Consider the following 16,631-nt stretch of genomic DNA (forward strand, 5'->3'; position numbering starts at 1 on the left):
CAGAGATGATACGACGCTCCCACCGAACCACAGCTGGGCAGCATTCAAACCCATTCCGTCTACCCCAACCCCTAGCCCAACGGCCCCCAGACCCTTTAGCACACAGGCCACGAGACTAATGTTCCTGCTAAGTAAAGTGAGTTATGTCACCGGGACGGCGACCTTTTAAAGTGGGGGTGTATGTAACATATGGGACGCTAGGACCCAGGTCACCAGGTGGGGAACCTAGCAACAGCAGCCTCACAGTACATGAGACTAGGATCTCGCGGGACTTCGCAAGTCCACGTTTGTTCTCGTAGCTCACCCTCGTCCATGCTCCTGTTGCCGGCGTCGCAGGTCCGAGAAGAAAAGAGGTACAAACACTTTTCTGGGTCTATATGCTTGTGTTTAATGTTGAGTTTAGATTATTTACCTCTCCTTGCATTCTTAGTGTGTCGGTTGGTGCCATGAGGGTTAAACTGCATTGTACCTCGTACCTGTAGGCCTTACCTCGTAGCAGTTTAAGGTGGGAGCTACTAATAATGTCCACCTAATATGATGTTGCCACCCGTCTGCTGCTGTACATTCTGTGGTTTATTTAACTTTGTATTTCCTGTTATATTACTTCTCAGTGCATTTTAGTGTGTCTGTTGGTGCCATGAGGGTTAAACTGCATTGTACCTCGTACCTGTAGGCCTTACCTCGTAGCAGTTTAAGGTGGGAGCTACTAATAATATGTCCACCTAATATGATGTTGCCACCTGTCTGCTGCTGTACATTCGGTGGTTTATTTAACTTTGTATTTCCTGTTATATTACTTCTCAGTGCATTTTAGTGTGTCTGTTGGTGCCATGAGGGTTAAACTGCATTGTACCTCGTACCTGTAGGCCTTACCTCGTAGCAGTTTAAGGTGGGAGCTACTAATAATATGTCCACCTAATATGATGTTGCCACCTGTCTGCTGCTGTACATTCTGTGGTTTATTTAACTTTGTATTTCCTGTTATATTTGTAGATATTAATCATCAGCACTTTATGACAAGCAGCATTAGCTGTCCCAGTCTATCTACTGTATTACCTGGATGCGCTACAGCTTAGCTCAAAGCAGGTACGAGAGACTGGGCATGGGTATCATCTGGGTCAGTTTTAATAATACTGTTGAATTTCTTGTAATGTATTTATTCTGTCTTGTAGGCTGAACTGGCGACACACGTCGGCAGGGCAGCCACTGTTCTCTCCTCCCAGAAATCCTTATAATTAGTGTCTCCACTTTTGTTTTTGTTTTGTTGCGCTTATCTTGATAGTTGTGACCATCCACCTTTCCATGGTGTCGTAGAATTTAATGTTTGCTCTGGAAGTGTGCAGTGCCTTCGAACCTTTAAGTATACAGTGGTTTTGAGCTGTTTAAATGTGCAGTGCCTTTGAACCTTTAAGTATACAGTGTTTTGAGCTGTTTAAGTGTGCAGTGCCTTTGAACCTTTAAGTGTGCAGTGTCTTTGAAGTGTGCAGTGCCTTCGAACCTTTAAATACATAACAGTATTCACCTGGTTATGTGTGTGTCCAACTCTAGGTATCAGCCTTATCAAATACAAAAGTATTGGTTTTATTGTTGAGGGGATATTGTTAAAATAAACTTTATTTTTGTACAACTTCAAGAGCCTCTGCTTGTCCTTGCCCTAATAGGTATTAACCTGAGTGGGGAGTGGTTGCTGTAAATTAGTCACACTGCGTACAGTCCAGGGTCTCTCCCCTTTAAAGAGAGTGGCGTTGTCATACACAAGTAATCCTAGTGCCGGTCACATTAGTATCTTTACAATGTAACCTAACCTACTACATTAAGAGCAGTTATCAGAAAATAAAGTAGCGGGGCTGCGTTTACGTAAGCACGTCGTTCACAGTTTCTTTGGACAGGCTTTGAAGTTAGAGCTAAATTAGTGAACAACTAAAAAACCATATGGGCAGTAAGATACCTACTCGCTGGAAACTTAACAGGTATAACTCAAACAAAACAAATTCGCCCATATTAAAACTTTAGTCAAACTCAACTTAAAGCTGTCCGAAAAGGTCACTGAGAAAAGTTTTGGAGGACTCCAGTTCATGGTTAGCATGACATCACCCTGCAGCCTGCAGGTGCAGCGCTCCGTGCTCACTGTACTACACTTGTTGCATCCTTCATCCAAACTGTCCAAAACCTTTTTTTTTAAGTTGACATTATTCTGTTGGAAACAAGTACAAGTTGGAAACAAGCTGAAAACAACTTACAGGCGATGTGGAAGTCGATATAGGACCGATGGGAAACCGAGTGACTCATCCTCTAGTTCCCATCGTCAAGAGTCCGCTCGTGTAAAGGCACCCCGGAAATAGAAATATTACAGTATCCGGTCGGCAGTTTCAAATTAAAAGCGTCAATTAAAAACAAGTTAAGACTAAAATAATTACCATATGCTGACAAAAACACTGACAAAAAGTGTTCCTGGCTAAATTTAAACTCATTGCAAACTACGACACCTGTCTTTTATCACTGAGGAGGATCTTATCTTCCAAATATGTAACATGTTACAGCATGTGTTTGACCTAGAAACAGGATGAAGTGTTAGAAGGGAAAAGTTAATTGCTCCCATTTCTTTTTTTTTCAACTGGAACAGTCTGTTACCTAAACAAAGGGAAGGGAAATGAACTATGTAGCAGTGATATTAAGATATTGGCTTTGGTTTAACAAAAAACCTTTAATGATGAATAAAGAATAAAAACACTAAATTATCTACTACACACAATTTAGCAAATCAAAATATGATTGTTATTGTCTGTTATTATTAGCCAAAATGTGCATCATATGTTACCAGAGTCCCAATCCAGATAAATTAAAGAATACAATTGTCAATTCTGAATGCTCCTGCAAATGTCCCACATTCATCTTTCATCTTTCTAGGCCAAACATTCCTTAAACTACAAAATCGTATTTGTTGAGAGGCATGTGGTTTTGCCAACACATGCAGAACTAAAATAAATTCTGTATTTGTCCCACAAATTACAATCACTGCTCTAAAACAAGACCTTCTGAAGAGGAGACAATTGAAAAGGAATCACAAAGCAGAAAACCCACAACAGCTGTTTGTGGTTTTCTTCTGTTGGAATAGATTATTAAACACATATTATTAAGGCCTGTACTTTCTCTAAAAGCATGCCAAGATGCAGTGATTTAAAATTAATATATGCAGTATTAGTAGGCCAGAAAACAGGCTTCTGTTCCACTCCCCGTGGCATTTCTCTTTTTCTTGGACAACAGGTATTTGTTAGAATGCATGAGTTTTATTCACTTGATCCTCTTATTGCATGTTTCATGCTGATCTTAATGTCTATGTGTGGTGCATTTATTAGTTTTACTATCTGTTTTCTGTGGTGTTAATTTACATTGGTTTTAGCTATCAGGCCAGGAGAAACTGGATAGGTGGACAGAAGTCAGGACTTGTTAAGGTGGTTGTAAACATGTGAGCAGAGGAAAACGAAGGTTAGAAGCAGTGCAGCAGGAGATGGGGTACAATGTCTACACACATATTGTATGTGGTGTTTATAACACACATTAAATAAGGGATATCAATTCAGCATTGCAAAACAATGAGGGTTTGACAATGCTTAAATCTCTATTTGTCATATCTGATCATTTTATACTTTATTAGTAAAATCACAAATGTAGTTAAACTACGTGGATGGAAAACCAATATTAATATATATTTATGGAATAACAGGAAAATAAACACAACACTTGGCTTGTTTACATAAAATATATTGCCTTGCCATGCAAATTTATGACGACTGTATCACAAAGAGCATTAACCCTAGTTCAATACATGGATAATTGTAAATAATTGTATGACTTGTATATCATTAAAGACTGTATGTCTGCCTGTGGTTATAAAGGTGTCAACATAAAAGTGAGTTATGTATCCCAAATACCTCCCAGTGAAAGGAATGTTCCTTCCGGCAGGATCTTGTGGTCTTGCATGTACTGTACAAACCTGTCTGAACTCATACTACAGGTATTTTCAGTCAACAGCGTGACCTGCCTCAAGTCAGTGTTATTACTGCCTGATAATAAAATGGAAATATTACATTCCTTTCTATGATAAAGTTCACTGTTGTGTTGGTGTGTTTGGGAGTGAGGTGTCAGTTACGCGTGCCTACCTTGTTTGCATTTAGAACATGAAGAAGCAGTAACCTACCACATGCAATTAGACTATTTTATACACCTTATGTCTTTGATAGCTTCAATGACAACTCTTTGGGTGGATCTAACTACCTGAGATGATTGAATCATGGATTTGTGGCAGACAGGGGTTTTTCGATTTTTGTTTTTGTAGTCATTGTCAGTGAAAAGGTCTTACAAAGCCAAGTTATGATGGGTGTTTTAGCTGTAAAGGTGTTGTTTCGACTTGATTTTTAACACCTGGGCCGTTACTATTCCAACCCACTGTGTTTTGTTAAGCCAGAGGCCTGTTGTTTTAGGCTTGTCTGTGGCAGTCTCATTTTTGTGTGTATGTTTTCTCAGTAACACCTTCGTGGAACTTCTTCAAATTTGGCACAAACATTCACTAAGACTCAAGGATGAGATGATTGGATTTTGGTGGTCAAAGGTCAGAGGTCATGACAAGCTCACTTGGGCCTAATGAATGCAATATCCAGAACTCCTCAAGGGAATCTTTTCAAAATGTACAAATGCATTTGCCCCTGAGGACAAGTAAAGGTGATTAGATTTTGGTGATCAAAGGTCACAGTGACACAAATGGTTGACATTCTATATGACTCATAATAAAAAGGAATGTTTTTACAAAACCTGTCTTAGTGGTAGGAGCATACAACTCCGAAGTGGTAATTCAAGTTGTATCAGATTCTAGATGTATGCCTTTTAGAGAAAAGCATTTCCTGTGAAACTGTTGTTTCACTACATATCAGACATTTTAGAGGAAATTGTTCTTCTTTGCAATCCAATTTTCAGCTTTTCTCACAATATTTACTATCTCAAATCAGTAGATAAAGCCCAGGCCTGACTGGTTTGTTACATTTTCAGGTAATAACAGGGAAGTGGAAGTACAGGCCAGATTAGGTCTTGACTAGATGTGAGAATGATCCCTTTCTGAGAAATTACCAAGAGAGAACTCGGGCACCATCCTATACTTTCCCACCATAAAAAGCCCCACTTTTCACTCCATTCTCCTCAATTTGTGTCTTGAGACTTAATAGCACCAGTGTGATGGGAGTATGGCTGAAAACACCTGATGGACAGTGGGAAAGAGAACAAATCCAACGGATGAAGATGAGAAATACAATGTTATATTACTGCTGCTGTCAAATGGCTGAGTGGACTACATGTACATACACATCATACATTCCTGTGTCTGACATGTACACACTTCTTAATCAAACACGGTAGACTGATGTATTAGCAGCGCACTGAAGGTTTAATGACTGTGTTTTGGCACTTTGGCTCTTGTATTTACATCCTGTTTCTGTGTATAGAAGTGACGCATATGACAGAAATATGGGAAGTGCTTTCCAATGTGTGCATGTCAGGTATTCATACTGGGCAAGTTTGGAAGTGTCAGTGTGCTGGTTGTAGCAGAACCACTGAATTTGAACTCCATGTAAAAATCAATGTGACAGTTTCTAAATAAAACCTTCTCCTAACCTTACACATCTCAAAGACCGACTGAGGTGTTCAAGACCAAAATACTGTTGCTGTTAAGGGTCTCAGGACAAAATCTGTCTCAAATTTCCCTTCATATTACAATGGATAGTGAATTTATACCACATCTCATGGACAGCCACAGAATATGTCACCATTAGACCATGTGTACTCTAAATGGAGTTGATTTGTACCAGTCAGTTCCTCGTGATATGTATCTGGCAATATGAAATGAAACACTTTGTCCTCTGTTAGTAGTCCCCAAAGGCAAAGTTGATGTAAATGACTTGGATGAGCGCCTGCACAGAAAAAATTAAACTTGTCTTTCAAGGAGGTGGATTTTACAGGACTGTTTGTCTAATGAGGTTAAGGCGACAAATAGTATTTGATTTCATGTTTACAGATAGTGCCCCCAAGTGGCAAAATGACATTATTACACCATTAATCACTCACTGAAGGAAATCTTGTCTAGGTCTTATTCCATCTGCCATTATTATACCCTGAACAACCTGAGCAGAAGGTTCCAATTTTGTGTGTGTGTTTTTTTTCTATTTCCATGTTGTATGTTTAGATGTGTGCTGAATGTTATTTGTTAAATGTAGTACTGAATGTGAAACCAAATTTCCCCTTGAGGACAATAAAGCAATGGATCTGAATCTGAACCATATATATCAGTATTAATGAAAGAAAACCACAATAATCTGAAGTAGATTGAGATTTTTTTTAATTGTGCCAAACACAAGGTAGAACTGGAGTTATAATAATGAAATATTTCAGCCTTAGAAATGCAAATGTGATGTAGTAATTACATCCCACATTGATTTTCATCTGGCAAAACACCAATTTAGTGACATTAATGGAATAATCTCATTATAGCAATTCCTCCAACTACACAGCCACTCATATTATTTACACTTGAGTACACAATTACTCATTTTAAAGGAGGCTGGTGTGTCATTACTAACTGCACTGGAACGACTTTCAATATCAAGAAAAAGAGACAGTCTTGTGGGAAAATAGTGTTAATCCCAACACACCTCAAGGCAGGGGATGAGCAAGGTTCGACGTTCCACTTAAATGGCCTCCATGCTACAACTCTTTTTCTTCAGGGTATGAAACAGTCACACACTTACACATCACATTTATCACTGGCAAGGCAGCCAAACATCAGCCCACTCTGGTGTCAGTCTGGCTGTGAGCTCCCTCTGCAGGCCTGAAGCATGTGGTGCTGGTGCTGCGTCTGTAGAGCTGCTCTGGCTGTGTGTGGACGAGTAATCACTGGTCTGTCCAAGGGTTTTGCCCTCTGAGGAGTGTGAAGCTGCTTCTTGTCAGACTGCACACTGGATAAGTCCATGCCCACACTGAAAGACAGGAGTCCTTTCTTTAGTACCACGCTATGTAAACAACCATTTAATGTTACACAGTGGCAATTCAATTATTTTAATCACAGCTACATTATATATAGTAATTTATTTCATAACTGTATCAAATTATTTAACACTACAGTCCAGATTACTTATAGAACAGTACCCACAACTAAGATGAAATGATGCTTTAAAGTAGTTTTTAATGTCAAACACAGAAAATAATTATATTATGTTTAATAACACCTGACCTTACCAGGATACAAGCTCTTCACCCAGGCCTCTTGCTGGTGGCCTGTGAGGTATGTGTGCAGCTTGACGTAACAGCGGTACACTGGTCCTCGTCACATGTGTCCCGTCTGAGTCTCCTGTTGTTGTGCCCGTCCTCTGGGAGCATCCTTCTCTGCCGGAATCACATAAATGCTCTGATTTGGTTTGGCTGAGTCGAAGCCTGTTTGCACGAATCCCTCGTGGGTTCCGACTACCGGAAGCTACTGTGGCACTGGCAGGGGGAGAAGGGTACAGCTTGCTGTCTGCAGACATGGGAGGTTGAGCCACGTCAGGAGATGAAACTTCTCTGTGACACAGATCTGAAAGCACAATCATCACACATGGTTCAGTAGCTGCTATCAATGTATGTTATGTGCTGATTTATAATACTTTATTTTGGGCTATGGTTAACCAAATGCCACGTGACTGAACTAGAGTTTTCCCATTGCTCTTTCAAAATTGATTATTAAAAACTGTTTCTATAATGGGAATGTTAAGAGTCTGCATTTCATTTCACATGAACATAAGGCTGTACAGGTCATCAAATGGACAAACTAGACAGAATGCAAATAGCCTAAGACGCAGTCCATATACAATTTACTTGCAGGAGATGTTGTTGTGAAAAGACTGTCACCAGATTTTCATATTTTATCACATTCCCATTCTTTTTCAGTGAGAATTCACCTGGGGAAAGAGACTGGAACGAGGAATCTGGTGAGGCAGCGCCTGGGCTGTCTCTGCGCTTCTCCTCTCCATCTTCTTCATCGTTACTTTCATTTCTCATGCCACCAAAACCTTCCTCTTCTTCATCTCCTTCCTCTTCTTCATCACTGTGTTGAATAACCAGGACCTGTGGCAATCTTTCTGTCTTTATGGCCTGGAGAAGCCTGTAAAACAAAAGGAGAGGAAGGTCGGACTATCATGGCAAAAATTAAGCTTCATCTTTCATATAATTTCATGTATCAGAGAGAGAAAGATAGAAAGCTGTGTAAGCGTTTAGTACTTGCTGTGCTGCTCCCTCCAAGCCCTAAGCTCAGCAAAGACATCACCACGGTCTCTAGCATCAGGCTCCTCAAGGTCGTACGTGTGCTCCGGTACATGGATAGGCAGGTCGCAGGGGGTGAAAACTGACCTGGTGGGTGCAGTCTGTGACACAGAAGAGAGGGAGAATGAGCGAGATGGCAGGAGAGGCAGCTAGGAAACAAACAAGAGAGTTGAATACATCAGTCAGGAATATATACTTGGGTAATGATTAGACAGTGCCAACAAAGGTAGGCCGAACAGTAGGTATGTAGATGACAGAGAGGGACAGCAGCGGCGTGTATATGCTAGTGTAACAGATCACATGGCGCTGGCAGCAAGAGCCCCATCTGTCAAATCCCTCTGACACGGCTGCATCCCTAACACATCTCCACACCCCTGCACACTCCCACTACTGCGCCAGTCCTCTCAGGTTTCTAATAATTAGTCCCTTCTGTTTATACTGACATGATATTAAGGAGATGAGCTGCTGGTGCCAGACAGCCATAATGACCTGTCAAAGCCCATAAAGCTTGTTCTTTTCAGTGGACACAAAGTACTCTGTTGCAAGGGAGTCATCATGCAAAACATTGCAGATTGGTGTGGATAGGAGGTCTGTTTTTCAAGAATAAAATATTTTTTGTCTGTTATACAAACTACACACCACATACCCGAAGCTTCTCTCTCCTTGCTCGAATAGCCTGAGCCGGGTTCCCACAGAACAAGATCTTACCAGCTCCTTAAAAAAATCAACAGATAAGAGGGATTTCAGTAATGATTTTTTTTTTATCCTCTAGGAGGCACTGTTGAGTAGAGACTGCTATTGAGGGTCTTAACCATGTGTCATGACACTGGTTTCTGCTTCCACTGCTGCTAGATCCGAGTCTGCAGAGCCAGGTCTGGACCCAGGAGGGGACAGAACTCCAGGCCCGGCCGCTGACATGGGTCTGTAGCCAGTGTGGGGTCTGGAGCCCGCTGATGAGAGCGGCCAGACACAGGAGCGGCTGGAGGCAGGGCGTCTGGCTGAACTGGGTCTGCTATCAGGGCCCGTACTGTCTGCTATCTCCTCTAGAAAGACAAAAGTGAATGGTCCATTAAATACACCAGTGTAATTAACTGGTCTGCACTGATTGACTCAAAACAACATACACACACACCATCTTCAGTAGCACGCTGAGAGGAGTTGCGGTCTCTGATGGAGTTTCGGAGAATGGCCCAGTCTTCTCCCATGGTGCCGCTGCAGCTCAGCCCATCCTCTTCCACCCTTACACTGTCTAGGTAACGTAGCTGAGGGACCAACTCCCTCACTGCAGCCCGATATCTATAGTCTGCACCCTGTCAGGAGGAGAAGACGCATATGTAAGAGAGAGAAAGTGAAATGTTACACAAACTGTGGTGCAGTTTGTGACAAACTCAATACCCCTCCCTTTCCAGGCATTAGGAGAGCCAACATGGCCTTCAGGTAATGAAAATATGTTGTCTGATCTGCACTACTATAGAAACATGGCTGTGCAACATGGTGGACCGAGCTTGCTCTCAATCTAGACATGAAAGGTTCATGCTGAGCTGTTGAATATGTAATCATTCTTAATTTCAGTGGTTGCACACCAGCAGAAACATAATTAAATATGAACATCATCAATCTAATCTGTCAAAGGAATCCCCCTCAATTATATACACTCAATATGTATAATGTGTAAAAACTGAAGTAGTGTGAAGAAAGTGTAAAATATACTTTGTGCCAGACTCAGGTGATGTATGGGGCGCTTATAAAGTGTTTTAAACTATAAAACCTGTTATTTAAAACATCTTATGATTTTAGATTAATGGTATGTGCAGTCTTTGTCCAACTTCTTCAAGTGTATTATGTAACAGCATTTTCAGGACTGCTTAATGTACGGAAATGTATCACTAATACATACAGTACATTCCTGTTGTGGCCATGCAGTGGATACAGTTTATGGGATGGTTAAAATGATATAAAATATTTGCTGTGTACTAAGTTCATAATTGACTAATTAGATAAATAGACTACTCAGATGCATGCTTGACATCAACTGATCCACTTAATGATGCGCTTTGTACTCCACTTGGCTCCAAAAATATTGAATCATTGCTCCTCTACTCTAAATTAGGTTTCATTATATGTAAAGTGCTCTGTAATTTGGCTATACTAAATAATGCATAACTATACAATATGATACACAATGCCTCATATGTGATAAACAACCAGGATAAGTTGCAAAGGAGATGCCAGGTGACTCATCACCATGACATCATCGATTTGACCCACATAAAAAAAAAGGTTTATATAGTCTACCAAACCTTTGGTACTCTTGCAGTCCAAATGTAGGGCAGTACTAAATGTGTCAATAGTTGCTAGTATCACATTACAATAATACCCATTATCTGTATGGTATCTTTTTGCACTTGTTTTTGACCAATATGATGCTTAAATTCATCTATGAACCTAAGACTGAGTGAAGCTACATAAAACTATGCAGGTTAATAACCAGTCCACAATGGGCACTTTGGACGGAGGTCTGGACATTTATCAGCACACTGACAGACAGAGAAGGAGGGGAGAGAGAGAGAGAGAGAGAGAGAGAGAGAGAGAGAGAGAGAGAGAGAGAGAGAGAGAGAGAGAGAGAGAGAGAGAGTCTAGTAAATCACTGAGCTACTGAGCGATCAAATTAGAGCATGGCTCTCCTGTCCTTTACCAAACCACACAGATGCAGTGAATGAAAAAAAAGACAGAGAAAGGCTGGCAAGGAGGAAACGAAAAAGAAAAGAGGAGGAGAATGAGGGCCGAGTGAGAGGAAGTAAGCAGATATGTGTGTGTTCTTGTGTGTGTGTGTGTGTGTGTGTAGTGGAGCAAGAGGAGTGATAGTTTGGCAAGAGAGCAAACCCAAGACCCCCTCAGTCACTACAAAGCACAGGCCTAATGCATATTCAGCTCAGCATCTCCCCTCATTGCCCTAGTTTCCTAATTAATGCTCGGCTGGTGGGTGTAAATAAACACATTCACAGTGGCCCAAAAAATAAAAGCACACTGTGTCTCAAATCCATGGAAGGTGCAAATGCAGCTTCTCCCCTCTATGTCACTGAAATGGTCCTCGGTGAGCTGCTTTATGTACTGGACATTTACATGACATTAATAATGTATTAGGCAGTTTTCAAAGAGATCCAATATGCACAGCAATGTAATAAAAAAAACAATATGTCTGTGTCATGGTGTCCTCACAGAGGGGTGCATCAATTATGAGGCTGTTATGTTTGATTATTTTGATGCCTCCTGCTCGCCCCATCTCCTGTCTGATGTGTTGAAGCCCCAGAAACAGAGCGGTGACATCACATGGATACTTTCATGTCTCAGCACACGCTAATTACATTTTGGCCATTATCTGACAAGGCCATGAGGGCTAACAGCATGCTACTGTAGCATTGGGAGACACAGCTAACTGAATGATACCTACATCAGACCCACAATTGGCATTTGCAAGTTGGCTTTTACGACATCAACTGAATACAACACTTCCTCTTCAGGAACTCTGCCCAGCTCCTTGCTCAACTGTTCATTCACCTCCTTTCTCCGTTTTGCCAAACTGCAGACTCTGACCCTTGCACTACTTGATATTAGTCCCTTAAAGGGGACATATTATGGAAATAACACTTTGAACACTTTGAAGGCTCTTTAACATATATCTGGGTGTTTGGCTTGCCGTCCGGCCCCCAAAATGTGAGAATTGACAAAAAGAAATCTGTACTTTGCAGGTTCCCGAGGTTGAAATCCATGTGGTTTTACGAGCTGTTCCCTTGGTTGTCATACAATGATGTCATTAGTTTTCGAATTTGCATAAGACCACTTCTACCTGTGAGTACCGGTACCTGTAAAAGGGGCCAGGGCGGGGTGAGCAGTGGCTCATTTGCATTTAAAGGGACAGACACTGAAACCAGAACAGGGCAATTCTGAGCAGATGAAAAGAGTGCTGTGATGTTTGATCCTTTGGGTATTTTGACCGAAGCATGTGATACACATGTCTTTAAGACACCTGGAAACTATTCTAATTTGTGGAAAAGGGGCATATAATATGTCTCCTTTAAAGTTCTGTGAACCCAGGATCTTAGGTGCACTGTCTTAATGCCATAATTGTAATCATACTCCATCAGATATAGAACTTTACCATATGTGTGACCATCTCTTTTCACTGTATTGACATAGAAGTGTTATTCAGTTTTATGCACAATGTTAACTGGACGTTAGCTTACCTGAGTAGCAGTGGGGTTTGGGAGCACGCAGACAGGATTTCCCTCCAGGGTGAGTGTCTGGAGTTTGCCACACAATCCCAGATACTGGACCTGGACTAAGTCATCCACATCATTCCCTTCCAGATCTAACAGCTGCAGGTTCTCCAGCATGCCGACCTGACTCAGGTCTGACACAGCATTATAGGCCACGTACAACTCCTGAACAGTCAAAGAAAAATACAAATATGAAAATATTGTCAGTGAGAGAGGGAACATATTAGACATACGGGCAGTTATCTGACAAAGAGAGAGAGACAGATGAAATCTTCCAAAGTCACAGAACCTGGGATCTTATGAATTAAGCTCTATTTTCAATTTCTCACATTACTTTGAAAATTGCAGGATTTGCTGAAATGGGAATGACCTGTGGGACTACAATTTTTCACCAATGCAACTTCACAAATTAAGTGAAAACATGCCTTGCCCTTTTAAAATAAATATGAAAACTTTGTCTGAGAATGCTTTTTTTCTCCTCTTCTTTTAATCAATACACAAATATTTTAAACCTTTGTGCAATCAAGTTTTTTTTTTCACTTTAACAGTTTGCTGAGTTGTTGAATTGTCTCTCAACATGAACATCTATAACCTTCTCTACCTTTAGAGAAGAAAAAGTAGAAATGCCATCTAGGTCCTTTAGGCAGCAGCGAGACATCCACAGCACCTGCAGGTGGGAGAGGGTGGTTCCCAGGTCTCTAAGGAGATGAAATTGAATAAATTTGATTCATGGCGCAAGCGAAGGGAGTTACACAACACTATGAATCATGACAAAGACTATGCAGTCCTTTTGGCCACTGAAGCTTAAAGCTCCTTTCTCTTCCCTAGATGCGGGCCTCTCTTCTGCCTCCCACTTGTCTCAGCTCAGCACAGCCCTGCTCTGACCCTTCCAGCAGAGGCTCATTCAGTCTATCTACAACGCCGTTACACCCTCTCCACAACAGCTCCCTCAGCCCAGAGCAGGAAATGCTATCAGAGGCAGTGCACGTCCGGCTGGCTCTGCTCTGCTACTCTCAGGGTGGAGCAGACAGCTCCCTATCTTTCTGCTGTATACTCTTATCCTTCAGCAGTCTCTTGAGTAACAATTCTCCACCTGCCCTATTATAAGGACAATTTACAGTTTGTGTATCTCATCCGTGGAGGTTATTGCTTTTCCTGTATCTGATTTTGATGACACGGCTGCGGCTGCAATCAAAGTGGACACTGCAGATTTCCTGCTTTTTTTTCCCCTGGAAAAGTCCAAATGGATGAATCTGAAAACTGATATGCCACAAATCCCTCTGTGTCCTATTGCGAAGCGGGTGAACCTGTTCTCCATGTGTGTCTGTCTCCAAGAATGTATCTAAACAGAACATCTGCTGCTATCTGGTTTACAAGCTTCAACATGCAGCCACCATACAGAAACATTGCATTACAAGTCCCTGTTGGAAAACCTTGGCCAAAGCAGAGCACTGCTCCAGACCTGCACTGCCACCGCACTGCACTTTTTCTGACCTGTCTTTCTACTTCAATCTTTTTTTTCTTTTAACTCTGTCCAAGTCATCTCACGGAAGAGTGTCCGTCGCACACATTCAGCCAATGTAAAGCATGACAGTAATCCCCATGGATCCATCCCTGCTGAAGGTCAAGTTACAGTTTTCTGTAACTGTTTACACCAAGAAATGTGTTTTGTGGAAGGAATAATACATCAGTAGCACATATGCTGTTTTGTTCCATTTCACATTTGACTTTTGGTTTCAGGATTTGCAATTTCTTGAGAATCCACAACACACTAATTGCGACATAGTATAGGTGTGTGTTGTGACGAATTTTCTTCCCCAAGGGTTTGGGGAAAAAAACAAGACTGTATTTCTGGAATTTGATGCTTACCTTAATGACATGATCATGCTGTTGTTCATTCTCAGTTGCACGAGATTGGGCAAGAAAGAACCTAGAAGATCATCAGACAAACAAAACAATCTCTCCCTACTTACATCACAGTGGGGTGATTATTTCCTGGCTCATTTCCAAATGCACAACATCATGTGTTCAAACTAAATTAGCTTAATAGAAGTAGCATCTATAGTGATGGACTAGGCATGACTCATAGATGCACAGATTACACTTTGTTGTGCCTATTCGTTGTGTAATATAGGATTTTCTCAGGACAGAGGTGAGTATAATTATGGAGTTATTCCACAATTATCAGTTCGTTCTTGCCCTCAGGTCAGTATACCTGACAGAAAATATGGTATGGACACAGTGCATTAAAGCAGTTTGTCTATTTCTGCTTTGTAGTTGTCTTGTTTTGTTTTTTTAAATATGTATCATGAATCATTTTGTACGACACATAAATACAACAGGAGTTTGAAAGAAAACCCATGTCAATGACAAACAGTGAGCTGTAATAAGTATTCACGCCAATTTTCTACTTATACAATAGGTTTTGAAATAGTAGTCATGTTTAACTTTTATAAATGCCTTGGTGTACGTTATATCTCACCAAAGTTACCCAGCGTGTATTCTTGTGTGTCTATGCAGATCTCCAGTGAAGTCACATGAGAGAGGTCCCGAGTTCCACACAGCAATTCCTGTGAGGAATGTAAATTATCAGTACAACAGCTGACCTCTGACTGGCATACTGAACTGGATTTTGCCTTTACTTGACTTTGTTTCATTATTCAATATTTGCCTGTGACATACACCCATGACAAATTATGGAAAGCCCATGGTGTGAAATAATTCTGTCTGCCCACCTCACCTTGAAACAGCAATCTCCACAGCCTGTGCTGTCACAATACAGACATAATAATGCAGTGGGAATACACAGAGAGGACGTTAGATTTTTTTCTCTCTATGCTGGAAGGTCCTATGTTATCTCTCAAAACTAGTCTAAACAGATAAGATGGAATGAATTTGAGTCAAGCACATAAACTAACATGAAGGGAATCAAGGGAGGAGCAGGGTGTATCAGTGGGATGAGCACAGGCTGTATCCTCAGGCACTTCTGAAAACTTACAAGCCTGTCTGAAGAGAGGTAAAGCTCCACTGCTGTCTCCAAGTCTTCAGAGGTTTTAGTGGCAGGAGTTGGGTTGACAAGGCCTGAACCACTGAGCTCAGTGACCAGAACTCGTGCTGTGCCAGGACGAACCTCCTGGGGCGCAGGCCCATGACAGCAGCTCATCTCTCACGACTACCTGAACACAACAAACAAAATGAAAGCGTCTCGGTCGAATGACGTTCTGAGAAACTAAGAAGATGACAAGTACTACTATAAATAGTAATAGGCCTATGTCTTTCGTATCCAACTTGCACTAATTATATTAGCTAATCTAACTAGCATCAAATTAGCTAACAAATTACCGTTAGCCTATCTAGTTTGATTAAATGCTGACATAATACGGAAAGAAAGTTATTCCAGTTTGAATAAATTCGGTAAAAAAAAATACTTTAAACGGTATATTACACAGTAAATTCACTCAGAATAAATTTACCTGTTGCGAGAAACGGTAGTTCAGGGAGATATACTACACATTTACAGAAAGACAGCCTTGCCTTACAAGCAAAAGTTTGCTTGACGACCACAAAGACTTCCTGGATACCACACTACGAGGCCCGTGGCTCGCTGGGAAATGTAGTACACAAGACACTAGTGGCGTTGATTACAGCGCTTTCAGTTCGACTCTTGAGGACAGCATGTAGATAATAGTTATCATAAAGAGCTACTTTGATCAAAAGTTTCACCTTCTATGACCCTCTGAACTGTCTATGCTGAAATGCACCCACCTTGGTCTGGTGATGCATTCAAATGGTCGTTGTAAACTACGGTTTTGTCACTGAAAAATAAAAAAAATTCACGTGTCTCAATTATGATCATTTAGGTTTCGCAACAATAATTTTCTTGTTGTCTGTCTAGCTAAATAACACACCAGGGATCCTTTTTGATTCCGTTTCAAAGTGATTAAGGGCAAGACATCCGATTTAGATACAATTAATGTTTTATTTTTATGAAGTCCACTGAGTAAAGATGGAATTGAA

General features: G+C 41.0%; 1 protein-coding gene across 1 annotated transcript; it reads right to left on the reverse strand.

The window, feature by feature from the left end:
• Positions 1-6,841: 6,841 nt before the first annotated feature.
• On the reverse strand, positions 6,842-15,777 carry lrrc56 (leucine rich repeat containing 56; the record flags this gene model as incomplete). Its single annotated transcript, XM_083973544.1, has 13 exons — positions 6,842-7,019; positions 7,298-7,425; positions 7,518-7,612; positions 7,977-8,179; positions 8,296-8,438; positions 8,984-9,051; positions 9,150-9,380; positions 9,470-9,647; positions 12,582-12,779; positions 13,216-13,312; positions 14,484-14,544; positions 15,097-15,184; positions 15,613-15,777. 13 exons carry the CDS (start codon positions 15,775-15,777, stop codon positions 6,842-6,844), a joined length of 1,833 nt encoding a protein of 610 aa, XP_083829670.1.
• Between the last annotated feature and the right edge of the window lie 854 nt (positions 15,778-16,631).

The sequence above is a fragment of the Trachurus trachurus genome (assembly GCF_905171665.1).
Source record: "Trachurus trachurus genome assembly, chromosome: 6".
Taxonomy (NCBI): domain Eukaryota; kingdom Metazoa; phylum Chordata; class Actinopteri; order Carangiformes; family Carangidae; genus Trachurus; species Trachurus trachurus.